At 42.5% G+C, this 27,573-nt stretch overlaps 1 protein-coding gene across 1 annotated transcript in view; it reads left to right on the top strand.

Annotated features, from left to right (window-relative positions):
- The window catches only part of itpr3 (inositol 1,4,5-trisphosphate receptor, type 3), a 49,867-nt gene that overhangs the window by 9,197 nt on the left and 13,097 nt on the right, over positions 1 to 27,573 (top strand). Inside the window, exons 2-35 of the mRNA XM_074680948.1 lie at positions 7,621 to 7,691; positions 10,858 to 10,979; positions 11,681 to 11,767; positions 14,393 to 14,551; positions 14,808 to 14,906; positions 14,994 to 15,077; positions 15,158 to 15,304; positions 15,383 to 15,478; positions 15,564 to 15,608; positions 15,694 to 15,836; positions 15,911 to 16,010; positions 16,134 to 16,294; positions 16,617 to 16,758; positions 16,845 to 17,006; positions 17,466 to 17,638; positions 17,723 to 17,842; positions 18,043 to 18,124; positions 18,476 to 18,591; positions 18,687 to 18,938; positions 19,050 to 19,194; positions 19,274 to 19,418; positions 19,629 to 19,843; positions 19,934 to 20,054; positions 20,551 to 20,605; positions 20,691 to 20,856; positions 20,968 to 21,135; positions 24,251 to 24,325; positions 25,819 to 25,938; positions 26,188 to 26,310; positions 26,417 to 26,617; positions 26,700 to 26,815; positions 26,929 to 27,064; positions 27,139 to 27,264; positions 27,342 to 27,467. Of these exons, the coding sequence (XP_074537049.1) occupies positions 7,621 to 7,691; positions 10,858 to 10,979; positions 11,681 to 11,767; positions 14,393 to 14,551; positions 14,808 to 14,906; positions 14,994 to 15,077; positions 15,158 to 15,304; positions 15,383 to 15,478; positions 15,564 to 15,608; positions 15,694 to 15,836; positions 15,911 to 16,010; positions 16,134 to 16,294; positions 16,617 to 16,758; positions 16,845 to 17,006; positions 17,466 to 17,638; positions 17,723 to 17,842; positions 18,043 to 18,124; positions 18,476 to 18,591; positions 18,687 to 18,938; positions 19,050 to 19,194; positions 19,274 to 19,418; positions 19,629 to 19,843; positions 19,934 to 20,054; positions 20,551 to 20,605; positions 20,691 to 20,856; positions 20,968 to 21,135; positions 24,251 to 24,325; positions 25,819 to 25,938; positions 26,188 to 26,310; positions 26,417 to 26,617; positions 26,700 to 26,815; positions 26,929 to 27,064; positions 27,139 to 27,264; positions 27,342 to 27,467 (4,399 nt within the window). The remainder of the gene's footprint in view (positions 1 to 7,620; positions 7,692 to 10,857; positions 10,980 to 11,680; positions 11,768 to 14,392; positions 14,552 to 14,807; positions 14,907 to 14,993; positions 15,078 to 15,157; positions 15,305 to 15,382; positions 15,479 to 15,563; positions 15,609 to 15,693; positions 15,837 to 15,910; positions 16,011 to 16,133; positions 16,295 to 16,616; positions 16,759 to 16,844; positions 17,007 to 17,465; positions 17,639 to 17,722; positions 17,843 to 18,042; positions 18,125 to 18,475; positions 18,592 to 18,686; positions 18,939 to 19,049; positions 19,195 to 19,273; positions 19,419 to 19,628; positions 19,844 to 19,933; positions 20,055 to 20,550; positions 20,606 to 20,690; positions 20,857 to 20,967; positions 21,136 to 24,250; positions 24,326 to 25,818; positions 25,939 to 26,187; positions 26,311 to 26,416; positions 26,618 to 26,699; positions 26,816 to 26,928; positions 27,065 to 27,138; positions 27,265 to 27,341; positions 27,468 to 27,573) is intronic.

Genomic DNA, 27,573 nt, shown 5'->3' with positions numbered 1-27,573 from the left:
CCCCTTCCTCTTATTTCAGCCTCTGTCTGAAACATTTTGTTTTAGCTGCTGTCTCTTTAAGGCCTAACTGCTCCTCAAACTCCCTTCACTCTGATTGGTCAACCCTAGGGGGACCTGTCCAGGACAGAGCTAAGGACTTTGGTGTTTAGTCCTGAAGAGGTCCTTATGTGTTGACCTCAGAATTTCAGGAAGTCAGATCTGGTCTAGATCTGTTAAAGTTTTAGGGAGAATCAGGAGAAGATCTGGTTAAGGTTTTTGGGGAAAATCTGATGAGGATCTAGGAAATATTTACGGGAGATCTGTTAAAGATCTTGGAAAGTTCTGGGGCAGTTATTAGAAAAGATCTGTCAATGTTCTCGTGAAGACCTGGTAAAGATGTTGGGAAGATCTGGTGAAGAACGTATAAAGATCTGGTTAAGATCTTGAAAAGCTCTGGTAATGATCTGATGTAGATCTTGGAAAAATCTGGTTTAGTTCTGGTGCAGAACTGGTGAAGATGTTCAAGGAGATCTGTTCAAGTTCTTGGAAAGTTGTGCTGAAGATCTGTGGACAATCTTGAAAATGTCAAGTAAAGTTCTGTCGAAGAACTTACAACGATCTGGCAAAGATCTGGTAATGATCTTGGAAAGATCTAGTAAAGATCTGGCAAAGATGTGGTAAAGATCTTGGAAAGATCTGGTAATGATCAGGTTAAGATCTTGGAAAGATCTAGTAAAGATCTGGCAAAGATGTGGTAAAGATCTTGGAAAGATCTTGTCGTGATTTGGTAAAGATCTGGTAAAGATCTTGGAAAGATCTGGTAATGATCAGGTTAAGATCTTGGAAAGATCTTGGAAAGATCTTGTCGTGATTTGGTAAAGATCTGGTAAAGATCTTGGAAAGATCTTGGAAAGATCTTGTCGTGATTTGGTAAATATCTGGTAAAGATCTTGGAAAGATCTGGTAATAATCAGGTTAAGATCTTGGAAAGATCTGGTCATGATTTGGTAAAGATTTGGTAAAGATGTTGGGAAGATCAGGTTAAGATCCAGGGCAGATCTTGGAAAGCTCCAGTTGTGATCTGGTTCAAATCTGGGAAAGATCTTGTCATGATGTGGTGCCGATCTTGGAAAGATCTGGTGAAGATCTGGTAAAGATGTTGGGAAGTTCAGGTTAAGATCTGGTTCAGATCTCTGAAAGATCTGGTGAAGATCCTGTGAAGATCTAGGGAAGATCTGGTGCTGTGCTTAGAACAGAGTGTTTAACGCCCCCTGTAGACTGCTTTGTTTATTACACTCACAGGTATCAAAGAAAGCTTTAGATTAAGGCTGTTATCTCTAGAGCGTCACATCATAAAACCCTTAATTACTCAAATTTTTGCGTAACTTTGTCTCTAAATGTTACAAAACCTGAAGAACCAACTGTTGGACTCATCCTCTAGTGGACACCTGAGGAACTGCAGTTCTTTCCACTTCCACACCGGCCTCACCTTTGAGGTTTCCTCTTCCTCTCCTTCTTTTCAGCCTTAGAGTTTAGAAAGAGAAAACTGAGGCGTAGGAGGTCAAAGAGTTCACCGGCTGCATCCTCTGGGGACCAGGATCACTCACCTGTGTTCGTACGCTGGTTATTCGCGCCGAGGGACAGGACGCTGTGGTGGTTTGTTGGTTTTGGTTGCTTCAGCCCAGCTCTTGTGTAATCTGGTTAAACTCATCTGCAGCGTGCCGTCTGTGCTCAGAGGGTTTATGGTCGACTTATCTGTCTGTGGCGTCTTATCAGCAGAGTAAAACTCCTGTGGTGAATTTCATCTGTTGTTGCTTCATATCACTGTTGGCAGCTTTGGTTTACCACCTGGATTTAAAGGCACCTGTTTGTTATGGTGCTGACCCAAGTTTTAAGTGAATTAAACCTCCGGACTTGAAAGATTTTTTCTGTAAATGTCAGGTTATTTCTAGAAATTGTCACTCGTTCATTCATGATATAAAGTATACAGTAACTTTAAAACAGTCAGGTGTTAAGTTTTGAAATATCCCTTTAATCAGGACTCAGTGAGTCTCTGTTCACACTCTTAAAGCCCTCGAGCAGATCTCAGAGGCGACAGACGGAAATATCGAGCGTCAGGTTGAGATTCTCAGTGACCTGCTTCAGTTAAAGGTGAAAAAAGCTCTGACGGTGAAAGTTTCCTGTGAAGCATCGATACGTTCATGAAATAAAAAAAGATTCCTTGACCTCTTTAAACACTTTATCTTGACTGATTTTAAGGTGATCTCAAACCTGTCATCCAAAAGAGAAGATGAGCTGTCTGTGAATTCTCAGCACGAGGAAACTATCCTCTTTTTTCTGTTTTCCTTACGTGTTGAAGTTTGTATAATTAGGCTCTAAAGATGATAAAAAAAAATGTCTTGGACGAGGAAAAAAGTGCTCAGCAGAAACGTTATGACCCTGAGGAGAGTTTGTGACGCTGCGTTGACGACATACAACCTTTAAAACCCACAAACAGAAAGCGTGAGCTCTGTGAGCTTCTATAGCAGGAAAAGGAAGTGGTACTGAGCATGTCCAGGAGAGATTTCCACTATGCCAGCTTTCTGTGTGTGTGTGTGTGTGTGTGTGTGTGTGTGTGTGTGTGTGTGTGTGTGTGTGTGTGTTTCCTGTGCTGTGGTCTTACACCCACTCTCCTGAGTCTGGCTGGATCTTGACCTTTGCAGCGTCTCCAGATGTTGACTTTCACTGCCTGGCGTTGATCTGAAGGAGTCGCCACGACAACAACAGGACGTCATTTTTAGCAATGCTAGCATCACATGCTAACAAGTGGCTGTAATATCCCTGGTGTCAGTCTGTTTAATATCTGCTTGTTAAAGAGATAGTGCAGGAAACAACCCTGTCCTCTCTTAATCATCTGCCCCTGTCCGTCACCCATCTCTGTAATCAAACAGGAAAAACCTGACCCCCCTTAAAGTCCTCAAACAGGGACCAGTGGAGCGTCCTCATGTTTGTCTGAGAGGCTACCAACAAGTTTCAGGGCCGGTCCTTAGACCACGGTTTGGTTTTCATGTTGATTAGATTCACTCTTTGTTGGTTTCTGTCGTTTATATAGAGGAAAGTGCTCCAAGACTCTAGTGGACACTCAAGGAACTGCAGTTTTTTGTTGCAATTTTGCTTTATTAGCATCAAATTTTGCGCTCGCCTGTCCTTTAAACATTATTAATTCATTTACTAATTTATTTACATTTATTTATCTATTAATTATCAATTTGTTAACTATTTATTTATAATCTATTAATCTATTAAATATCTATTAATAAGCTATCTATTTATTACTAACTACTTATTTATTTAGCTAGTTATTTATTAACTATTTGTTTATTTAATTATTTATTTTTTAACTATTTATTTTTTGTATAATTATTTATTAATTATTTTTGTATAACTATTTATTATTTACTATTTGTTTATTTAATTATTTTTTTGAACTGTTTATTTATTTATTAACTATTTATTTATTTATAAATTTATTTATTAACTATTTATCTATTTTTCCCTTTTATTGAGATTTTCGATATGCATAATAGTTATAATAATAGGACTTGTAAATTTTCATGTAAGAGACATTATATACATAGGAGGGAAAAAATAAAAACACAAAATAAAAGCAAAAAATCAGAAAAATGAAAACATAAAAAGTTAAAATTAAGTTACAAAATGAAAATATAAAAAAAAAAATACATAAAAAATGAATGAAACAAAATTATAAAATAAATTATACACGCAATAAATAACAGGTCATCCCGATCTAGAAGAAAAAAGAAAAATTGTACAGCAGTCTATAATATTTTTAATGCCACACATACCTCAAATCCTGTCTTTTGTACAGGTAGGGGCGAGGAAACAATATTTAATTAAATCATTTTTTATGAAAAACACATAATGTGTGCCAAATAATCAGAATTTTGTGGTTTAAAGGGACGTTTTACAACTTTTTATATCACACTAAATGGATGCTTGACCAGCTCCCCAGGGACTATCTGGACATAAATTCAACAATTCAACCAAATTCAACCATTTAATTCTGCTTTAAAGTCAGACAATTTAACAAGAACCTCTATGGAGGCTGTCTCTGGTGGACATTTGTGGAACTGCAGTTTATTTATTTTTTTTGTACTTGATTTATCTAAACCAGCTGAGCGCTGTGACCTCTGTTTTTTACAAAGATGAGCTGCTCTCTGTTGTTTTCTGAAGCTGGCGCCACACTAAACAGTTTTTAGTCAGATTTAGTTCCTGGACGTGACCAGGGGGCGTGGCCTGATTAAAAACTCATTAAAACCCTTGTTTTATCCAAATAATCCTGAACTGTGTGCAGTCAGTGCAACTGTCCCTTATTGATGGTTAATTCAACCAAGAAGCTGAAATCACGCTCTCGTCTTTGAGATGCGTCTGTGACTGAAGCGCTGATGTTCAGAGTTTAACACCTTTGATAAAATCTGTGTGGATGGTTTAACATCAGGAGATAAAGCTGGTATCCTCTGCTCTTGGAGAGCGTCAGGTTTTTGTTTTTATTGGGAGTTTCCTGTTGCTCAGAGACTCAGAGACATTTGCATAGGAAATACCTGAGACAGGCCAAGCAGAGACCTCATGAATACACAGAGAAAAAACAGAGCGAGGCAGTGAAACGTGAGAGGATGAACCTGCTGCTTTCCCTACAGTCAAATCCTGCTGCATCAACACAAACAGGATTCAAACAGAAACACAAACAGAGGACTCTCTGAGTCTCTGAAGGTCCGGTTCTTCTCCAAACTTTAGGTTCTTCCTTTACCGGGAAAATTAGTTCAGCTGATGTTGACATCAGAGACGTTCGCAGAGACGTTCAGGAGAGAGTAACTGCACTGCACTGTCTGACCAGTCGGGGGCAGACGATGTGACGTCACTGGTCTGATTAATATACCATTTAGTTCCTGGTGTTTTTGGTTGAATACCGCCACAAGTTGAAAACGAAGGTGTTTGTTTTTTCAACCACAGGAACCAGGGTCTAAGTTTAGTTCTAGTACCAAAACAACACAAGCTACCCATGCTAACAGGCTAACTAGCATCACACAGTGTTGGCTGGTCTATAATTTCTTTTTTAATTTCTTATGGCCTTTGTCGCTTTCTTACTGCCCTCTACTGGTCTGTTGGTGAAGCACAGTTACACTAAAGGTTCCTGTTAAAAAACGCCGAAAGTCGACCAAAGTTAAAGAGTTATTAAATCAAGTCAGTCACAGCTGGGGCTCATCTCACTGTGGACGGGGGGGGGGACCAGAAAATAAAAACACCAATCAGAGATGTTTCAGCAGAGTAGAAACGTAATGTACTCCATTCTCCCCTCCCTGAACGGAAGCGCTCAGCTCGGCAAATCACTGAACGGTTTTTAGTGAAATGAGAGACAGTTGTTGTTGATTTGGGTCATTTGTTTCGACTCAACACACAGAGCTCAGTAAAACAGACACAAAACGATATACGCAGCCTAACTAAGCTAAGGAAAGTGATTCTTAACCTGCTAGCTAGCGAAAGTCCGCAAGCGTAATGCTTATATCAATGGAAAATCCTATTGACGGGCTAACACAGTTAGCATCATTACTATGTTACTGTCTATGAATTATTATTTTAACTTCCACAGACACAAAAATCTCTCCTCAATACCCACAGAAACACATTTTTCTGCTTCTTAAAAATGATAAGAAATGTTTTAAACCGCAGAAATTCAGGAGCTGTTTGTTGATGTTCCTCTGCACAGAGTTTCTCCCTGTCTACGCTACGGAAGCCCTAGATGGTCAAAACATTTAAAATCAGTCATGCGAAACAAAACAGAAAATTAATTCAGCTGCATAACATCCCAGTAAAAGGCAGCACGAACTTAATTCTGTCCCGTTTTATTCCAGGTACATTGAAATTTTGGAAAACTTTATTAACTGTAGAAAACTTTAGCTATTTTTTTTTTTAAGTTTTTATTTAACTTTATAAAATATGCTGCTTAAGCCTGGGAGCTGTTGAATAAAATCTTGCTTGAAGGCATTTGATTGGAGTTAAGTGTTGTATTGTTCAAAATTTTTACACCAATATTTTCACTTTGACTGCAAATTAATATCGGCTTTAAATATCGGTTATCGGCCTGCTTACCTTCTAATAATCGGAATCGGCATCGACCCTAAAAAATCCATATCGGTCTATCTTTAGTGTGTTTTAAAATGCTGTCAACATATAAACTGTTTTTTCCCTTTTTAATTTCTTTTCATTAATTATCAGTTGTTTTTATATGGACCTAAGGGTCTGGAATAAAGTATAACATAACATCCACCAGGGGGAGCAGCCCAGAGTCAAAAGTTTATGATAACGACAAACTCAAAAACAAATATGGCGACTGTGGAAGGGTTATTGCTAATGTACTGCTAGCTTAAAAGACAAAAATGGAGGCAGTTAAATACGTTGCCATAGTTCCACCGTTATTTCTTCTTTGTGTCTAGTAACAGCAACACTGCCCCCTATGGTCTCAGGTGGTACTGCTCCGTTTAGTCCGTTAAGTCCCGAGCATTAATAGGCTTCAAAGCTCCATCAAGGGATTTTAGAGTCACTCAGAGAATTTTGTTGAGTTTCAAAGCAGTCAAAAGACGTTTTTAGAGCAAACAGAAGAAAAAACGTGTAAAAATGGAGGAGTGACCGTCCTGCTGCTGATTCCTCAAACAGATGTTAGTGATGCCTGAACCGTGAGTCAGATTGAGCCGACAGGAGCAGGTCAGAGAGCTCCACACGCCGAAGTGTGTGTGTGTGTGTGTGTCTGTGAGTGACAGCTCTGTGAATAGAGCAATCAGCACACACACACACTCACAGACAGAGGGACACACACACCTGGGACACACCTGGCAGGCAGACAAAAGAGCTGATTGGCTGTTGTGGTTTCAGTAACGAGCGTCTCTGTGGGAGGTCGGGACGTCCGAGGGAAAAGAGGGAAGAGGGAAGTGATCAGGAGAGAAAAACAAAACCCGGAGGTTTTTCAGGGACCAGGTCCTCGGTGGACTGCAGAGTCCTGATTTGTTTACAGGCTGAGGTTCAGGTTTGCATGCAAAACCAGGACCCAGGTGGATCTGAGGGGTTGTTGTATCATTCAAATGCTGTGTCAACAGGAAGAGAAGTGCAAATCCATCGTGCATTAAAAAACCTCTCACACACACACACACACACACGCCCACACACACACACACACACACACACACCTACACCTGTCAGGTCTGTCTGCAGGATTACCTGTCCATTCAGACACACATGAAGTGCATTCAGCAGGAGGCCAGGTGTGTGTGTGTGTCACTGTGGAGCTCCTCTGTTGCCTAAACACTGATGTTAGGAGAGATTTACTCTAATGACCCCCTCACACACACACACACACACACACACACACACACACACACACACTCTGGTTCCTACCATGCAGATCCTCGCTGCAGGCTAAAACGAGCTCAGTCTCACATTTTCCACTCTGAGTTTTTATTTAACTGATTTCAAACCTCATCATCTTTACACCTGATCGACCTCCACAAACGTGTTTCCTGTCGTCTTTCCTCTTCCTGTTCTTCACGTCCAGCTGATGTTTTCTCCTTCTTTGCTTTGTTTCGTCTCCAGGTTGGTGGATGACCGATGTGTGGTCGAGCCGGCTGCTGGAGATCTGGAGAATCCTCCAAAGAAGTTCAGAGGTAGGACGAAAAAGTGTGACGGAGTGTGTTTTCTGTTCGGAAAATACAAGAAAACACTCAAAGGATGCACCCCCCCCCCCCAATTAACACTGACACAAAACACCTGGTCCGACCTCATTAGGATCATTTTAAAGCTTCTACCTGCAAAAATCGTCAGTGTTTCACCGTGAATTGGATTTTCTGACCAATCAAACAGCTCTTTGATCAAACATCAGGACTGATCTGTCCTCTGTATCTCTCTGATCTCTGCTGCTCTCTAACTCAGCAGCTGATGTTTGTTGCTCTGCTGTGATATTATCACAGACTTCAGGTGAAGACTGAGTCACAGCTCGGATCCACATTACAACTGGTTTTAGTGGCTGAACCTGTTTCCAACCACAGGAGTGTTTCATCACACACACACACACACACACACATACTCACTCAGTATACTACCCATTCAGATGTTCCTAATGGTATTTACCTGCCAGGATCAGTGTGTGGATTGTTGATACAGTTAAAGTACGGGCTTTTATTTTGAAACAAAGTGCAGAACATTAATGTCAGAGAAACCATCGTCCTGGTTTACTCATCAAACTGTGTCAGTCTGAAGAGTGTCAAGAAGTGTAGATAGGATGATGAGCCCAAGTTCTGCCATTTGAAGCTCTCTGATAGTCACACACACTCTCTCGCACACACACACACACACACACACACACACACACACACACACACACACACATGCAAACACAACATTTAAAAAAAGCATGTTGCACCATCTGTGTGTGCTGTTTTTGGAGCAGCTAAAGGTTGAACTAGTTCAGAAGTAGATCATGGAGTGATTGACAGATTGAACTTTATATGAGGGGACATTCATCACATCATCTGAGGGGCCCACAGGTGAGATAAGATAAGCCCCGCCCTTTTCATAAACAAGCTTGTAGAAGGTACAGAATTTGAGTTTAGGGAGACGGCAGAGCTTCATTCTCACCAAGCAAGGAACAAACAAACAAAATAAGAAACAGGAGTTCTATGTGTCTGAAAATCTACATTAAAGTTCTTTTGGGAGAAAATTTTAGTTTTTTTTTTACTAACAACTGAAATTCCAGAAATTCTCTGCTTAAATTTCCCAACATTCTGGAACTTTTTGCATTAATGTCCAAGAATTCTGGAATTTTCTGCTTGAATGTCACCAAATTCTGGAGCTTTTTGCCTGGTTGTCACAAATTTTGGAACTTTCTGCTTTAATTACCTCAAATTCAGTACCTGTCTGCTCGAATTCTCCAAAGTTCCCGAAATTCTCTGCTTTATTGTCCAGAAAATCCAGAAATTGTCAGCTTAAATGTCCCAAATTTTAAAACTTTCCCCTTTAATGCCCCCTGCTTTGGAACTATGTGCTTGAATGATGTCAAATTCAGTACCTGCCTGATGTTCCAAAATTCTGGAACTCTTTGCTTTAATGTACCCAAATCTGGAGCCTCTCTGCTTAAAATTCTGGAACTCCTGCATTAGTGTTCCAAAATTCTGTAACTGTCTTTTCACCATCTTCTTTCTGGTTTTGGTTTTTATTATCTGACCCTTTCTGTTAATTTCTGTCTCTCTGTTGTTCTGTGAAGCACTCTGAGCTGCACTCCCATACATAAAGATGAGCTGAGTTCTCCTGATGTCTGGAGGTTGCATCAGAAACGTCAAACCAAACTGTGATCTTATCTTTTTCCTCTGAGGAGTTGATTTTGTTCATATTTGTCTTTTTCTCCTGTAACAATAATAAGACGTGCTGGCTAATCTCCGCGCAGCTAACCACACAGGACTGCTGTGCAGTGTTTGCTTTGAAACTCATTTCCTTTAGTTGACACCACTTTAAACCTGAATGTTCGTTCAGAACACGAAGCAGCGCGACGACACCAAGGCAAATAATGTTGACACACAGTAAAACTGTTAATGTTTGTGAATGCACAGGACTCTCTGTGGACGAGAGTCAATATTTACCCTCTCCCTCTCTGTTTTCTCTGTCATCCTTCTGTCTCTCTTTGTTTGTTTTCTTATCCAAGAATATCCGGTTTGTGCACAAATAAAAAAAGAGTTTCCATGTTTAACTGAAGGTGATTTTTGATTGGTCTGAAAGGTGAGCTAGCTCAGAAGTTGGTGATGCCCACAAAGAGGCCGGGCTTTCTGTTGGTTTCTTCAGCAAAAGTTACTGAACACCATAGTTATTTTTGATTTATCATACAATGCTAGCTGAATATTGAGGTAAAATGCTAATTTCAACCTATACTGTTCTTCTTAAACTCTCTGCAGTGAAGGTTGGAAGGATTGGGATTAGCCTTTCGTTAAACATCTCTCCTGTTCAACAGGCTAACCTTGATGCTAACCCCTGACAGGTTAACAACAACTGTTAGCACCTCCCAAAAGCTAATGCCATTAGTAGCTTCTTCAAAGAGCAAATGTCTTGTTAGCCTCTTTGAGTCTGTAAGGAATGTCTGTTTGCAAATCCAACAGGCTAGCATCATTATTAGCCTCTCTCAATAGGCTCATACTTGTGCTGCTTTCTAATAAGTTGTCCGTCAGTGTTGAATAAATATCTGACTCAACATTAAACCTAGCTGCTGTGTACAGTAAATAAGCTTGTTCTTAAAAAAACAAGTATCAAAGTGCTATTTGATGCTACCACTATTAGCGTCTCCAGAAGGCTAACTGTAAAAGTAGCTTCAACAAAAACAAACACTATTTTCTCAGAATTGTCAGGTTAACATAAACCTCCCTTTTCCTTTGAAGTTTCTTTGTATTTTTCTTACAGCTAACACACATTAGCACGAGTACATAGCTTGCTCATTGTCAAAACAAAAACATTCAGATGTCATGAGGTGGATTATTTGTTGTCTCTGAAATAAAAGTGTGTGTTTCTCTCTCTGCTGGTTAATCAGCTCATGGGTAGAAAGTCTGTATTTGGTCATCGCTCATGTGTCGCTGACCTCTACGGTTCAGAAAGTGGATTAATGTCAGATGGTTCACTAGTTTAATTCTCTGAAACCAAAACAAACGATTAGCGTCATGCGCTGGTTCACTGGTCCAACCGTCACTCGGGGCCTAATCGTTCAAACCAACAAGTCACAGTGAAACTTTAACTTCACAGAGTCCTGGTTATAATGACTGAATATATATTGTTTTGCTTTGTTTTTTCTTTCAGACTGTCTGTTCAAAGTCTGTCCTATGAGCCGGTACTCGGCACAGAAACAGTTCTGGAAAGCCAAGCAAGCCAAACATGAGAAGGACAAAATTGGAGATGTGGTGCTTCTGCAGAAACTTCAGGTAAGAGACGTGCACGTCGTATCTCTGCTTAAAGAACAAACCAATAATTCAGTTTACAAGAAGATTAGTGTCAACTTACTGCACCCAATTCACAATACCAAACTAAACTAACAAATTTACTTTGAAATAGCCACAACTTTGATGGGTGCTCTGATGCTCTCAACCTTGTTGCTAAAAGCTACTAGCTGCTTTTTTGTTGATCGTTACTTTGGGTCCAGCCAGTCCACAGTATCCCTCTCTGTCCAGTCTGAAGCCCGTTTCCACCAAGTGGTCTGGTATGTTTATATGTTCACTTTGTGTTTCCACAGCCAACCATGCCCTTTATGGTTGGCGACAGCAGATTAACACTGTTTCGTGACGCCAATTTTTAAAAAAGAACGTTCTCTGGAGGTTTAAACTTGGCTGGGAAGTGACAATTCTTTGCATCAATCAATGGACTGCAGTGTTTCTAGCTCCACCTTCTGGGGTTGGATTGGTTTGGTCTGGCAGTACCAAAAAGTGGGACGGTATGGGTCGATAATTTGGGGACCTGTCCTGGTTTTAGTCAAAGGAAACGCCACAAAATGCATGCCGTACCAAGACAAACCAATCTGAACCACTTGGTGGAAACGGGACTTAAGTTGTCCTAGATCTTTCTCCAGCCTGGACTCACGGTGAGATGTTAAAACTATGAGACTAATGCGTGTGTTGTTGTGTTGCAGCATGCGTCCAACCTGGAGCAGAAACAGAACGAGACAGAAAACAAGAAAGTCCATGGAGACGTCGTCAAGTATGGAACTGTCATACAGGTGATCACTTTTTGTATTTTCAATACTGTTTGTACATGTAGCAGATGTTTTGTAGTTTTCTAGATCAGTACCAAAAAATGAAGCTGTCAACTTAAAAAAACAAACAAAAAAACAAAACTTGAATCTACACCAAGAAAAACTGTAACCAGTGTTGATTTCATGGTGAATCTGTGACTAACCACAAAGAGAACGTGCCGGCTCCCTCCTTTGTTTATCTGTATCAATAAAGCCATTCAGGGAAACATTCTGGAACACTTCCCTTTACCTTCACAGCCATTTTAAGCAACATTCCGGAACCTTTCCTTCTTTTAATGAGGGATGGAATTCCCAGGTTCTGTTGTTTGGAAACCTTAACATTTGTTGTTCTAGTTTTAGTTGAAAACTGGGAGGACAACAAAGGGCCTGGTCTGATCTGGACTAAAGGAGTCCTCTTAAGGTCTATAAATTGTGTACCTGGGGAGCATGTTTGAACCTCGGAGCTAAAGGAAAGCCTTTTGTCCTTTGTCTCACTTTCAGCCTAAGTCTCTCAGAGCATTGTTTGCTTATATCCCACTGCTGTAGGGATTTTCACCCTTTGTGTTTGTTCACCACAAACAGCCAACGGGACAGAAGTTTCTAGAAGGCCTAATTGTAGTTTTCCAGGGATGAACCTGGGTCAAATGGAGATTCTGTTTGTACATAACAATAAAAACCTTCAGTAACCTATAAAATCCTGATCTGACTGGAAACACCATCCACCACATCCAAATTAATAAAATTAATAGTAAAAACACAGGAAGTAGGAAGTCAAGGTCAATTTCAAAATATAACCCTGTGTGATTTAACTGCCTGTACACACTGGGTGATGCCTGCTGCTAAGACAGCCAGGTAACTTCAGCCCCTCCCCGTGCCCTGAGTTGCCATGGTAACATGAAGGTATGATCATTTACTGTACCTGTCCAAACACAGACACACACCTTGTCTCACTGCCTCTCTGTATATCTACGTCTTTCTATCTGACAGTGTCAATATTGACCCTAGACCTGTCATAAAGACACACACACACCACACACACACACACACACACACACACACACACACACACACACACACACACACACACACACACACACACACACACACACACACACATACGTATGATGACACTCTGGGTGTGGTTGCTGCTGGGAGTAACTGTGTCAGATTGTTATGGTACAGATTCCTGTAAGAGGAAGGTGTGTGTGTGTGTGTGTGTGTGTGTGTGTGTGTGTGTGTGTGTGTGTGTGTGTGTTTAGGGTGTGTATCAGCTGCAGCAGTGTGCGGATCAACATTGAACTAAGGTCCAAACACTAAGTGTTCTCATGAATGTGTCAGAGCCTCCAGCCTGTATTCTTACTGTTGTCCAGTAGGGGGCGACTCTGCTGGCTGTTTAAAGTTGAAGAGTTCTTTTATGTCACTAATCTCTGCTCCCACACATTTTTAGCTCCTTATTAAAGAGACGTTCAGGAACAGAAAAGGCAAACATGTAAAATAAGCAATGTTTACAGAACAACGTATCTTGCTAATTTGAAGATAGCAGGAAAACTTCAAATACTAACGTGTTATTGAAAAAAGAAGGCAATGTGAAGTTTCAAGACCTGCAGTACCCCAAGTGTCCACTTAAAGCCCACGTCATAACCTTAAGGGATTTCCATGTCACAACATTTGACATTATGCAATATCGAATCATGTTATGTTGAGTTAAGTTATATCGTCATGTCACAACCATAGACTGTAAAAAAGATGGACGTCATCTTGCTTCAACCCGTAGCGTCCCACTTTTTGGTACCTTTCTGTGCGGGCGCCCAATAGCTTTTAGTGTGGAAACCATAGACTGTAAGAAGAATTAAAAAGACACCATCTTGTTTGGTTCTGAGTGAGGTTGCCACCAAAACTTCTCCCCCTGGTGGCTGGCTGCAGTATTGGTCAAAAACTCCGTCTCCCCAGTGTGTTGTCTTCTGGTCCTCTTTTTCTCTGGGAAGTTTCATTTTCATTAGTTATTAGAGGTTAAAAACAGGGGTTTGTACAATTTTCAACGATGATTGCTCCAGTCCAGTTTGTTGTCCAGTAACACACCCAAGTACTTGTACCGGTCCCCTCTGTCAACATTGACCCCTGAATGGAAATAAGGGTCTACCATGCCCCTCTTCTCCTAGGTCCACCACTAGCTCCTTGGTCTTGGCCACATTGAGCAGGAGGTGGTTCTGCTTCTTTCTGTGATCCCACAACTGTTTTATAAAGTTGTGATAGGTGGCAAGAAATTGCACCATCAAAGAGCTTCATGTTTTTTAGTTGATCAGTGTTGTGGGAGTAAATAAAAAAGGTCTTAGGTTAAGCACCTTCATATATCGTATGTTGTGAAAAGACGTACAAATTGGACCCTCCTGTGTCTGCAGTCTGAGCTCTTCAGAGGCTTCCTCTCTCCTCGATCCTCTTCCCTTTCAGGCGCAAATTTGAAACTGAGGATCCTCCATCATTTCTTACCTTAGCTACCCAGTTATGGCTTCAGTCTGTGGTACCACTTGTTCCTCAATGCAGTGTGAAGTTCATTAAACCAGTAATAGTCACATTTAGATTCATATAATGGAAAGACTTCTCTGTTTTCAGCTGCTCCACATGAAGAGTAATAAATACCTGACGGTGAACAAACGTCTGCCGGCTCTGCTGGAGAAGAACGCCATGAGGGTCACTCTGGACGGGACAGGGAACGAAGGCTCCTGGCACTTCATCCAACCTTTCTGGAAGCTCCGCGCCAACGGAGACAACGTAAATACACTTCATATTTTTCACATCAGTCTCACTCGCGAACGCAGTGCTCTTATACAAACTCCACAGAGGAAAGACACCAATGACGTTTAAGAATTCAGATTTCCTGTTTGGTGTCACCATAAAAACTTGCCTAAACTTGTTAAAGTCATCGAAAAGATGCTAAACTTTGAAAATACTAACATATATTGCAGGAAATTTGTATTTGATGTGTGTAAAATGAAGCAGAAGTAGCACTAAAGCATTTCTGCCGCAGGTGGTGGTGGGCGACAAAGTGATCCTGAACCCGGTGAACGCTGGGCAGCCGCTTCACGCCTCAAACTACGAACTGACAGACCACCCGGGCTGCAAAGAGGTGAGAAACACACTCACACACATACACACACACACTCTGGATCAGGTCTGCTCCTGATAACTCAAACTGCCCTGTCTCCCCCTGCAGGTGAACTCTGTGAACTGCAACACAAGCTGGAAGATCAACCTGTTCATGATGTACAGCGACCACAGAGAGGAAGTCCTCAAAGGAGTGAGAGACGTTTTATTTTGTAGTGTAGGTTTTTCTCCTGTCACATGTTTATAAACACTGACTCACTTCCTGTCTGGCAGGGCGACGTGGTGCGTTTGTTCCACGCTGAGCAGGAGAAGTTCCTCACCTGTGACGAATACAAAAGCAAAGTCCATGTTTTCCTGCGGACCACGCTGAGACAGTCTGCGACCTCCGCCACCAGCTCCAACGCCCTGTGGGAGGTCGAGGTGTGTGCAAACACATGATCTCAAACACTGCAAAGCTGATGCTGTATTAACCTCTCTGTGTGCTGTGTGGTTCGTCAGGTTGTCCATCATGACCCGTGTCGTGGAGGGGCGGGACACTGGAACAGCCTCTATCGCTTTAAACACCTCGCCACAGGAAACTACCTGGCTGCTGAGGTAACCATCATGAAGATATACACTGGTTATTTCACTGATCATCAACACATAGATCCATCGTTTGATCTGTTGTTGATGTTTTTAGGAAAACCCCGGGTACAAAGGAGACAACGCCGAGCCGCCACCAGCCGTGAGTCGCTCTTTTCTCTTCTTCTCTGTCATCCTCTTATCAACATGTCCCCCCCGTCCTTACCATGTCCCTGACCTCTTTGCAGAATGATGGCAGTCGCAGCAACAAGCGCTCCCACGGCGAGAGGATAAAGTACAAGCTGGTGGCGGTGACTCATGGGAACGACATCGCCTCGCTGTTTGAGCTTGACCCAACGACACTGCAGAAGACGGACTCATTTGTGCCACGGTAAGAAAAGACGGCCACAGATTATTCAGATTAAAGCTGAATTTAACAGGAAATAATCCTTTATTTTGTCTCAGGAACTCCTATGTACGTCTGAGGCATCTTTGCACCAACACCTGGATCCAGAGCACCAACGTTCCCATCGACATCGATGAGGAGAGACCCATCAGGCTCATGGTTAGTGCTGATCTGGGTCAACTTTAGGCTCTTGATGACAAACTTTGGAACAAGTTTTCTGTTTCATATCCTTGGAAGCGTTCTGAGGTATAAAAATGTGAAACCACACTCATCTTTCTGCAGTTAGGAACGTGTCCCACGAAGGAGGATAAGGAGGCGTTCGCCATTGTCTCCGTTCCTGTGATGGAGATCAGAGATCTGGACTTTGCCAACGACGCCAGCGCCATGCTGAGTGTCGTGGTCGACCAGTTTAACCAGGGCTTCATCAGCCAGAACGACAGACGGTACGATTAAAGCGTCCCCTGTAATCCATCTTTGGAAATTTTAATCATCAAGTATCAACAAATCTTTCGAACAAACTGAAGTTTTTTCTGACAAAAACTTAACCAAATGTGTTTCTTTTACCCAAGTCCTACTTTCTACAGCCTTAACCCAAAGTGTTTCATAACCATAGAACATATCAAGCCGTGTTTAAACCATTTTGATACCATGACTGTACCCGGAGCAGATGTCTACCATAGCAGGAGATGTTTGGGGGGGGTAGTTGATCTGCCAGCAACAGGTCTGGATTTAACAAGTTATTCACTGTTTCCTGTTGCTGGTCAGGTTTGCCATCAAGCTACTAGAGGACGTTGTGTTCTTCGTGGCAGATGTCATCAACAGTGGTCAGCCGGTTCTGGACGTGGCGATGATCAAAGCCAACCGAGAGCGACAGAAACTGATGAGGGAGCAAAATATCCTCAAACAGGTAGGATCAAGGAAATACTCTGGTTTAATAAAACATCAACAGGCTGGAAAAGTCACATAACATCAGCTACACTGCTTTGTGTTCAGATTTTTGGCATCCTGAAGGCCCCCTTTAAGGACCGGGGAGGGGAAGGTCCACTATTGCGTTTGGAGGAGCTGGCAGACCAGAAGAACGCTCCTTATCAGTACATGTTCAGACTCTGCTACAGAGTTCTTCGACACTCCCAGGAAGACTATCGCAAGAACCAGGTCAGGAAAAAAATCCTGAAGATGTTCCCTGAAACCATTTCTAGTTCCTCCTGACTGATTTTGAATGTACTCTTAACGGTTTACCGAATAGTATTCTACCTTTTGCTGGTGACACTGTTTTCTTGGCAATCCCAAAAAATGATGAATCCTCTGAGAACTCAAAGAATTGCCATAAGAAGTGCTGTGATTCAAAGTGCCTGGAAGGGCGTTCCCCAGGGCTCTATACTTAGACCACTTCACCTTTCTTTTCCCTGCATATTTATACGTTTTCTGACAACAGATTGTACCAGTTCTCGCCAAACATCCTGCAAAGCTAACCAACAGATCTAGATCCTGCATTTTCTGTAACGCAACCCAAATATAAAGATCCCCACCAGTAGATGACCTCTCAGTAGATGAAGTCTATAAAGTCTATCAGCAGTGTTTTTGGTAATAATGCCTATCTCCACCCACCTCCAGGAGCACATCGCCAAGCAGTTCGGTGTCATGCAGAGTCAGATTGGTTATGACATCCTGGCTGAGGACACAATCACTGCCCTGCTGCACAACAACCGAAAACTGCTGGAGAAGCACATCACCAAGACCGAGGTGGAGACCTTTGTCAGCCTGGTCCGCAAGAACAGAGAACCCAGGTTCAGACGGGGCGAGAGGTGGTCAGTTGGTATCTTGTTGTGATGGTTTTTTGGTTCTTATACTGTTTTTGTGTTTTGGTGCAGGTTTCTGGACTACCTTTCAGATCTGTGTGTGTCCAACAACGTGGCCATCCCTGTCACTCAGGAGCTCATTTGCAAATGTGTGCTGGACCCCAAAAACCAGGACATCCTAATCAAGACAGAGTGAGAATTCATTTAAAGGATAACCTTTCCTTTAACCTGTTAGTTACAGTCCTTCAGCCTGCTCATCTGTTTTACACCACAAAACCACTTCAGATGCTTTAGTCATCTCTGTATCTCAGTGGGAAGATCTGTTCTGTTCTGGTGTGAGTATACTGCTTCTTAAGATTCTCTTTGACCTTTACCCTTTTCACTTTATATAGACGCCGAGTCCCCAGAGAGCCGCCCCCTGGTGGTATTCCGGGAGAATACATGGGAATGGACGACTACGCAGACGAGGATGAGGTAGATACACATGCATCTGTTCTTGACCTGCCTGCCAACAGGGAAATGTATTTTTGTAGCTCCAGCTGTCAGTTTGACTTCCTGTGTAGCATATTTATAAAAAGCTATCTGGGGTAGATGATCGATTTGAGGAGTAGTTTTAGGTTGGGTCAACGTCCCAGCCCTTGCGTATGGTCATCAGCAGTGGGTAGGGACTGATAGAGTGACATCACTGAACCAGGTGACCTAGTGAGTTTCCTCCAAAGGATGTCTGGACTCTGCCTTTGACAGAGAGTCAGGAGCTTGGAGTAGACTCATTGGTCTGGATGTTGCCTTGTCCGTTTGGTTTAACTGGTGTGTCTGAATCTGTAGGTGTGGCTGGTGTGGACGGACAAAACCAATGAGAGGCAGGAGAAGAGCATCAGACAGCTCGCTCAGGAGGCAAGACAAGGAAACGCTCACGACGAGAACGTCCTGACCTACTACAGGTAGACCAACACAGACAGATGTTTTACACATCAAGTCTGTTTAATCCCAGAGTTTGATTCTCATTTCTTTTTTTGATACTCCTGGACCCCCTCAGGTACCAGCTGAAGCTCTTTGCCCGGATGTGTCTGGACCGTCAGTATTTGGCCATTGATGAGATCTCAAAGCAACTGGACGTGGAGCTCATCTTCCTGTGTATGATGGACGAGACGCTGCCCTTTGACCTCCGCGCCTCCTTCTGTCGCCTCATGCTTCACGCCCACGTAGATCGAGACCCACAAGAGCTGGTGACCCCGGTCAAGTTTGCTCGCCTCTGGACGGAGATCCCGACCTCGATCACCATCAAAGAGTTGGTCAATTTTACTTCTGCAGAAATGACAGAGTTAAAGAAGTGTCACATGGTTTTTAGAGGGTTTGATGAGCTTGCTGGAAGAAATATCTTTTCACTTCTCATCCACAGCTATGACTCCAACATGGACGACAGCAGAGACAACAAGAAGAACCGTTTCTCCAACACTATGGTCTTCATGGAGGAGTACTTGAACAATGTTCTGAACGACGAACTGCCGTTTCACAACGAGGAGAAGAACAAACTCACATATGAGGTCCGTTTCTTCCTTTATCACTCAGTCTGTTACTTTGTAAATACTATATGCGTATACTGACCTTCGTCTCTTCCTGTAGGTGGTCAGTTTGGCCCGACATTTGATCTACTTTGGCTTCTACAGTTTCTTCGAGCTGCTCAGACTCACCAGAACCCTGCTGGGGATTATCGACTGTCGACCCAACCCTGCGTACACCGGGCTGCTATTCAACGATGATGGATCAGGTAAACCACACTTTAGGTTTTAGTTCAGCCTCCTGACACCTCTACCATCCCAAACCCCCTGGTCCATTTACACTTTGTCAGCTCAACATGAACATGACAGCTTGTGAATGTGAAGACTCAGAAAGGCTTCATCTCACCTGGGACTCCCTGGAGTGGAGGTGTGAAGAAATATTTCTCTGATGAGTGAATAATCTTCTTCTCTGTCTGAAGGGAAGAACGTGAAGCGATCCATTCACGGCATGGGTCAGATGATGTCCACCATGGTCCTCAACAGGAAGCAGTCCTTATTCGGGGGTCCAGGAGCCAGAGGTGCTGGTGTGGGGGCGGGACTCATGCTTGATGGACAGCGAGGGGGCAAAGATAGCATCGATAAAATGGACCTGACAGTGATGGACACCAAGCTGAAGATACTGGAGATTTTACAGGTATGGGACTCGTGTTTCAAACACTGAGAGATGATTTAAGGATTCCAACCTGAGCTGATAAAAACTGAACGAAACTCTTTTCTCCATCAGTTCATCCTGAACGTCCGTTTGGATTACCGCCTGTCCTTCCTGCTCTCTGTGTTCAAGAAAGAGTTTGTGGATGTTTATCCGATGGCTGATGCTGATGCTACAACCAACATGGAGCACGCAGGTAAACAAAGACACGCCTTCAGTCTGACTTTTCCAAAAGAGAAGGGTATTGTTCTTTTTTAGTCTTTATTTTTTTCCCTCTGGTACCTCCGTAGTATCTTTATATGATATATAAATCTCAATGTTTGTTTATCCAGTGTTTAGTTAAAGCCTTATCTTTACCGTCAGACTCTGCTCTGGCTCCTGTCTCTTTAAGAGTTGATGTCAAAGCTCTACACGGCCTTTACGCTGCAGTTCCATCAATGAGGTTCTAGAATGTTCAGTGTCAAAGACAGAGAGCTTTCTGCCATTATGATGTCACTACATCAACTGACCCTTACTTTTTTCATCAACTTTGACCATAGACTTTGGTGTTTGAGGCCCGCCCTGAGATCATTCTGTGATGACCTGATCAGTTTACAAACAGATTCAGGGATTTCTATTATGTATGAATATGTGGACGTTTAAAAGTCTGCAAATCCTCATTTTGAACAATTTGCTTGTACTTCTTGTCTCAGCCACCATTAACCTGCAGCAAATTGGGGAGCAGGCCGAGGCCATGTTTGGAGTCGGGTATGTCGCGCACAGAGAAATTTGGATGCACATGTGTGTGTGTGTTCTTGCGTAGATTTTCTGATGCGTGTGTGTGTGTGAGCAGGAAGGGGAACAGCATCCTGGAGGTGGACGATGAAGGCGGTCGTATGTTCCTGCGTGTGCTCACTCACCTCACCATGCACGACTATCCCCCTCTGGTGTCCGGAGCGCTGCAGCTTCTCTTCAGACACTTCAGCCAGAGACAGGAAGTGCTGCACACCTTCAAACAGGTGCAACTCCCTCCCAATTGCACAAATACAGAATAATTCTTTGATGTTTCAGTTGCATTGAGGGAGAAGCGATAGGAGAGGATGAGCTAACAGACTCGCTCGTGTTCGCAGGTCCAGCTGCTGATTTCCTCTCAGGATGTTGAAAACTACAAACTCATCAAATCTGACCTGGACCGCCTCCGAACGCTGGTGGAGAAGTCTGAGCTGTGGGTGGAGAAGAAGAGCTCAGGTGGAGGAGACGGGAAAAAGGACAAGAAGGAGAAGAAGGAGAAGGTGGAGGTGAGGAGCTGAAACCGAGTTGCGTTCAAAGACGGTGTAAAGAACGAGACGTTCAGGAAATAAAATAAGAATTTGAAAACTCTGGCTGTCAAACGATAACGTTTTTAACTCTAGATTAACCACAGAGTTTAATGGTTGACTTTATGCTTGTAACCCTGAAGAAAAGTCTCAGAGCTCATTGCATCCATGAATTTGTCTTTGACAGTCAGATGTTGTGTTAAACTGCTTCTATCTTGTGTTTTACAAACATGTTCCACTTTTCATGTCTAACAGCAGGACAGAGGTTGAATGAGGCTGAAATGTAAAGTGTGGTATCGTCGGCGTAAAGCTTTACATTCTGAGAAAGGGAGCTTAGAATGGTGCAAAACTCACTCTACTTCAAACTTGCTTATTACTTTTATCTTAATGTGCTGACAGCTAACATATAACCCAAGCTAATGCTAACAAAAGCTAAAACTAACTGTGAATGACCAGCTAACAGGAAGCCAACCTAACCAGCAAAAGAAGGAAGTCCTTAGCTCTTTTCAACAGGCAGAAAGCTACTCATCAGACTAACGCACTAAACAGGAACTAAACCATGTTGTGTTGAACCTTTGCTGCCTGGTTTGGACCTGATCTGACTCAAATTTGGTGCTGGTCTCTCTGGTGTCTCAGGTGGAACTAAGTGTACCTGGTTTCACATTTGGCTTGGGACTTTGGTTGCATGTCCTGTCTCTCTCTCTCTGTCTCTAATGTTTCTTTTACTGTGGTTTGAAGTCAAAATGCTTTAAAATGTCTGTACACCACTGTATCCATGTCCGACATCTCACACACACTCACATTTCAAACTGTGTCCAAATCAACCGTCCAATCAGGTTTGTTCAATCACGTGGTCACATGTTGATTTCTTTATGGGAAGCGTTTTCTTTCAGGTCAGCAGCGAGAGACGAACTGTGTCTCTCTGTAAAGGCATCTCTGAAGGTGCTTTTCCACAGCAGGAACTTTTTCCAGGAACCAGAGCAGCCTCAGTGTTTTATTTCCCTCCCTTCCCCTGTCTACAGTAAGCTGACCCCCAGCTGTGATGGACTTGGTTAAGTTCCTCCTGAATAATGGTCTTCTTTGAGCCTGATAGTGTAAACGTGTCTCTGTCAGCTCCCAGTGTTCCAGTTTAAAGAGTGACCCTGTAAACTGGAGACCTCCAGCTGAAGGGGTCATAGAGCAGCAGATAACTGCATATCCTATAGGAATCGTTCACAAGGTGATACAAAGAAAATATTGGGCACAGATACTCTGTCAGGGCCAATCTTTGAAAAAAGACACTTAGACACTTCAAAATTCAAGATGGCTACCATTTAGATGGAATGCCCATTGATTCAATACTTCAAATGGTGATGCAAGCATGAAATATGGCACAAATACTCTTTAAAGGACACCCTTTTGGAAAGAGATGTTGGACACTCAAAATCTAAAGATGGAGACCTTTTGACGCCATTATTCTGTATGATTCGATAGAAATGGTGGCCATCATAAAAAATGGCCACCGTCTTGATTTTTAAAGTGTTGAATTCAGTTTTCAAAAGAGTGGCTCTTAGAGAGTAATTGCGCCAAATAGGGATGGGTACCTTTCACATTTGAAACGATACGGTACCAATGCCTAGTACCTGGCAATCGGTATCAGTACTCAACAGTACCAGTTTTCTGTACTTTTTTGTGTTTATGTGGTAAAAAGTTTCAATTAAAAAAAAAAAAAAATCTCAGTTTTTTCAGCTTAACATATTTATTCTTCATTGATAACCTTGTAATGCTGTGTTCATGTCCAGCATGGAAAATCACCTACTCTTCCACTCCCTCACAGTCACAAGGATACATTTAGGTACCTAAACATGGTACCTTTTGATTTTATGTGAATGAGTACCCGGTACTTTTGATGGAATTTGGTCAGTACCTATAAGAGCACCCAATTCAGTACCCATTCCTCGTACCAAATGTCACACTTGCATCACTGTTTGAAAGATTTTTTTCAGATATCCCTTGAAATATAAGTGGGTATCCAGTTTACAGCAGCTGTTCGAACACAGAAGAAGTCATCCTAGTCTGTCCGCGTCACAATCTCCTCATCAGATCAGGATTTAATGATGACCTAAAGCTGTCTGAGGTGGATACATCCCGCTCAAATGCTCCAATTACAAGGGTTGCTCTTTAAACTTCTCCTCTTTAGCTCGTCTCCTTCCAATTGATGATCACTGAATACATTTACAGTCAAAACCAGTGCAGGCTGAATGTCTCCCATGCTAAAAGGCTGCCCTCTGCTGGTCTGGTGATGTAGTGCAGTTACTTTTATTACTTCAGACTGCAACCAGTCACAGAAATGACTAAGTTCTTTAAAAAGGACAAAGTTCCTGGCAATTCTGGTTGAAAAGCACCTTCAGTGTTTTGCTGCCAATCAAAGACCCTTGTTCACTAAACTGGTGTAGTTAGACAGATCAGTCAATTTCCTGTTTTCTCAGGGCTTAGGCAGTCGCATTTGAAATGCTTTTGGAAGAACTTGTTCAGACTTTTGAGTAATCAGTAAATGAAAACAGACAGCAGCATACATTTCAAAATGAATCATCTGGTTTGTTCAAAACAGTTGTGTTTCCACGTTAATGGATGCTGCGTTGCCATCTTGGTAATTGATGATAATGGCTAAAGCTCCTGTGTCATCATCTCATAGAGCCAGTCCCTTTCAAAATAAAAGCTGAGGATTGGTCTAAAACTGGTTTGACAAAAAATTGTTTTAATTGGCTGACTTTGGTTTAGACAATTCTAGGCTACATTATTTAGATGTTTTTCGCCCATTTTTACGTAGACGTTCATCTTAGATATCTGAGCTAGCCTTGATGTAAGGTTGCACCCAAACTTGTACTTTCGTCTCCATAGTGCTCCCAGTTCAACATCTTTTTTTCAGCGTCCCCGAGGCTCAACCTGAGTTACATAAACACAAAAAAGTAGCTGTGATATGTAGGTTCATGTTTCTGTGTCAATGATCGTGGCACAAACTGTGTTTCAAAGACAAAGTTTGTGATTTTAGTGTGTACAAGGTCGTTCCACGCCCAGACAGAGTTGCATATGCTGTCTTACCATCTGAATCCTCTAGGTGGCATCAGAGGACGCCACGCCCAAGAAGGAGAAACTGGACAAAGGCAACGAGAACTACCAGAAAGTCAAAGAGGTGAGGAAACCTTTCCTTCTTATTCTCCTTCACAAGCTGTTCTGGGTTTTTTGTTTTGGGTTTCCGTTGTGGTGGATCTGAAGTGTACTTTCATGGAATCACCTGTCAATCGATCAGTGTGGGCGGGGCATGATGTGTGTTAATCCTGTATGAGGTGCTCCTGTCTTTGTCTCCTTAGCGTCGATGGATCCAGAACAGACACCATCAGTTAGATTTAAAGATCCCTCTGGAAAAGAAATCTCTCTCGTAGCAGCTAATGCCAAACAGTTTGAATAGTGCACAGGCTGTTAGCTTGTGTTAGCATCGTCCTCCCTGCTGGAGTCCAACAAAACTGACCAAAAATGGGGAAATTTGTCTTCCAGGGCAAGTACAAATCTAAAACTTTACCCGGAAGTTTCAGTGACACCGTGTCCTTGAAGATTTTCCCAAAGTAAAAACACGACTCTTCATCTACAAGCTGCATCTTGATTTCACTGATTTGTTTGTATTTCATTTTTATGCTCTACTAAATGTGTCCATAATTGGTGAATGGAGTTTTTAGTGAATGTTAGAAACAGTAAAGCTGAGACTTTAAGCAGACAGATGGACAGGACTCTGGTGGAGTGGACATTTCCTTTCATGCAAGTTTTTTGAATGACCTCACCTCTCAAATTGTTTCCTCTTTTTTAATCAGTGGAATCCTTCATACTTTGATCATTAAATGAATCTCAAACAATGTCTCTTTCGATGTTATACTGTCCAAATTTAAAGCTTGTTGCCATTTAAAAAAAAAAAGAAGAAAAACCATCTGTAGTGGATCATTGTCTTTTATATATGTCCATTTCCATCTTGACAAGTTTGTTCTGGGAATTTTTTACGAGGTCACCAAAGATGATTTATTTTATCCTGGTTAAATAATCAAAGAGTTAATGCTACTCAGATGTGATCATTTGAAAATGAAATCATTTTTACGATGAAGAAACAAACCAAACATTTGTATATAACATGTTAAAAAAATGAACCGTAATGGGCCGAGCACTGAGCCCTGTGGAACTCCACAAGTTACATCCATGATATTTTTGAGATCAATGTTCAGATTGAAGTTTCATTTCATTCTTTTGTAGTAGATAAATTTATGTGCACAGTCCAAGGTCAAGGAACTGTTCCAGTTTTTGCTCATCTGTCTATGAATCAAGAACACAGATGAGGAACTGATCGCGTCTGATAAAACCGTTGCATCGTATCCTTATGGTGCCGAAGGAGACTCGGGCTGATTTGCTGAGGCTGAAAATAAAGATGATTATTCTTCTTGTCATTTTTTAATCATTTCTACTGAAGCACCGAACTGATTTTTAAAACTTCTAATCGAAAAATCATCTGTGATTAATCCTCTTTGTAAATAAAAAAGTTTGAAGAAGTATTAATAATCCGTATTTTGATCATTTGTATGTTAATGGTAAATAAATCTGTAACCCACTTCCTGTCTGTCCTCTCTGCCTCTGTCTCTGCTGTAGATCCTGGAGAGGTTGAATAAAATGTGCAGCACTGGAGTCTGGAAGAAGCAGCAGAGGCTGCTGAAGAACATGGGAGCTCACAAAGTGATGCTGGACCTACTGCAGGTGTCCTACGACCAGGTGAGCATGGATACCGCCAAAATAAAAGCACCAAGATAGACTCACAGCATCTTGTCGGATTGGTTATTTGAGTTTGACGTATTATAAGTTTGTTCGTTGAGTTTCAGTCGGTTATGTGTTTAAAACTCGGGACAAGTTGACTTTGTAGGTTTTTGTCTCTGGTGTCTTTGAGCATAGATGAAGATTTAAAGTAGAATAAAGGTGATAAGTGGTCGGGGATTAAAAATGTGATTTTCTTTTTGTCTGCAGAACGATGTGAAGATGCAGGAGATCATCAGGTTCACTCACCTGTTCCTGCAAAAGTTCTGTATGGGGAACCAGGAGAACCAGGCTCTGCTGCACAAGAACCTGAACCTCTTCCTGAACCCCGGGGTACACAGATCTGTTTTTTAAAGTTGTCACTGTGGGCGGGACCAGGAGCATGCTCAATGACTGAGAAATGAGTCGTAGTTTTGACTTCCTCTTCCTCCGTCTGCAGCTGCTGGAGGCCGAGACGGTTCAGCACATCTTCAGCAACAACTACCAGCTCTGCACCGAGATCTCCGAGAGCGTCCTGCAGCACTTCATCCACTGCCTCGCCACGCACGGCCGCCACGTCCAGTACCTCAACTTCCTCCACACCATCATCAAAGCCGAGGGGAAGTACGTGAAGAAGTGTCAGGACATGATCATGACTGAGGTGAGGACGAGGAGCGGAGGAAAAGTTCGGTTTCACATCATTTCCGTCTATTTTTGGTGACGTCATGATGTTTTCTTCACAGTTAACGAACGCAGGCGAGGACGTGGTCGTCTTTTACAATGACAAGGCGTCTTTTAACGTCATGCTGGGGCTGATGGCGGAGAGCAGGGAGGGAGTTGGAGAGACCAGCCCGCTCAGGTAACCATAGCGACTGTAAAGTGAACGGAAACAAAACTGATACGTTTCTTTTTAGTTTTTAAGTGAGGAAACGAGTTTTAAAAAACGGCCATACTTTGTCGTCCTTGGCGCAGGTATCACATCTCTCTGGTGGAGCTCTTAGCGGCGTGTGCTGAGGGGAAAAACGTCTACACGGAGATCAAGTGTACGTCTCTGCTGCCGCTGGAGGACGTGGTGCGAGTGGTGACACACGAGGACTGCATCACCGAGGTACTGACTCCGTCTTAGAGTGAGTGTTTCAGTGTGTGTGCAGTTAAATTCAGCCTGTGTGTTTCCATCTGCAGGTGAAAGTGGCGTACGTCAACTTTGTGAATCACTGCTATGTGGACACGGAGGTGGAGATGAAGGAGATCTACACGTCCAACCACATCTGGAAGCTGTTTGAGGACTTCACTGTGGACATGGCCCGGGTGAGACGACCGTCCTGTTTACTACTGACACACTGATCGGTCCAACACAGAGTCTCTAACGTGTGTGTCTTCTTTAGGTGTGTAATAAACGAGAGAAGCGCCTTTCAGACCCCATCCTGGAGAAATACATCATCAACGTGGTCTTCGACACCATCAACGCCTTCTTCAGCTCCCCATTCTCTGAAAACAGCACGTCTCTGCAGGTCAGGACCACGTCAGACCACTCAGAGTTTTGTGCTGACTAAAGATGATCCAGCTTCAGGAACTCTTACATGTTTAGAGCAGTTTGGTATTTTTAGACCTCAGACC

Source organism: Halichoeres trimaculatus, unplaced genomic scaffold, assembly GCF_033239565.1.
Source record: "Halichoeres trimaculatus isolate MK-OKI-2021-1 unplaced genomic scaffold, fHalTri1.1 fHalTri1_scaffold_11, whole genome shotgun sequence".
NCBI classification, from domain to species: Eukaryota; Metazoa; Chordata; class Actinopteri; order Labriformes; family Labridae; genus Halichoeres; species Halichoeres trimaculatus.
Note: the sequence above shows the minus strand (reverse complement) of the source record. Positions and strands in the feature narration are given on the sequence as shown.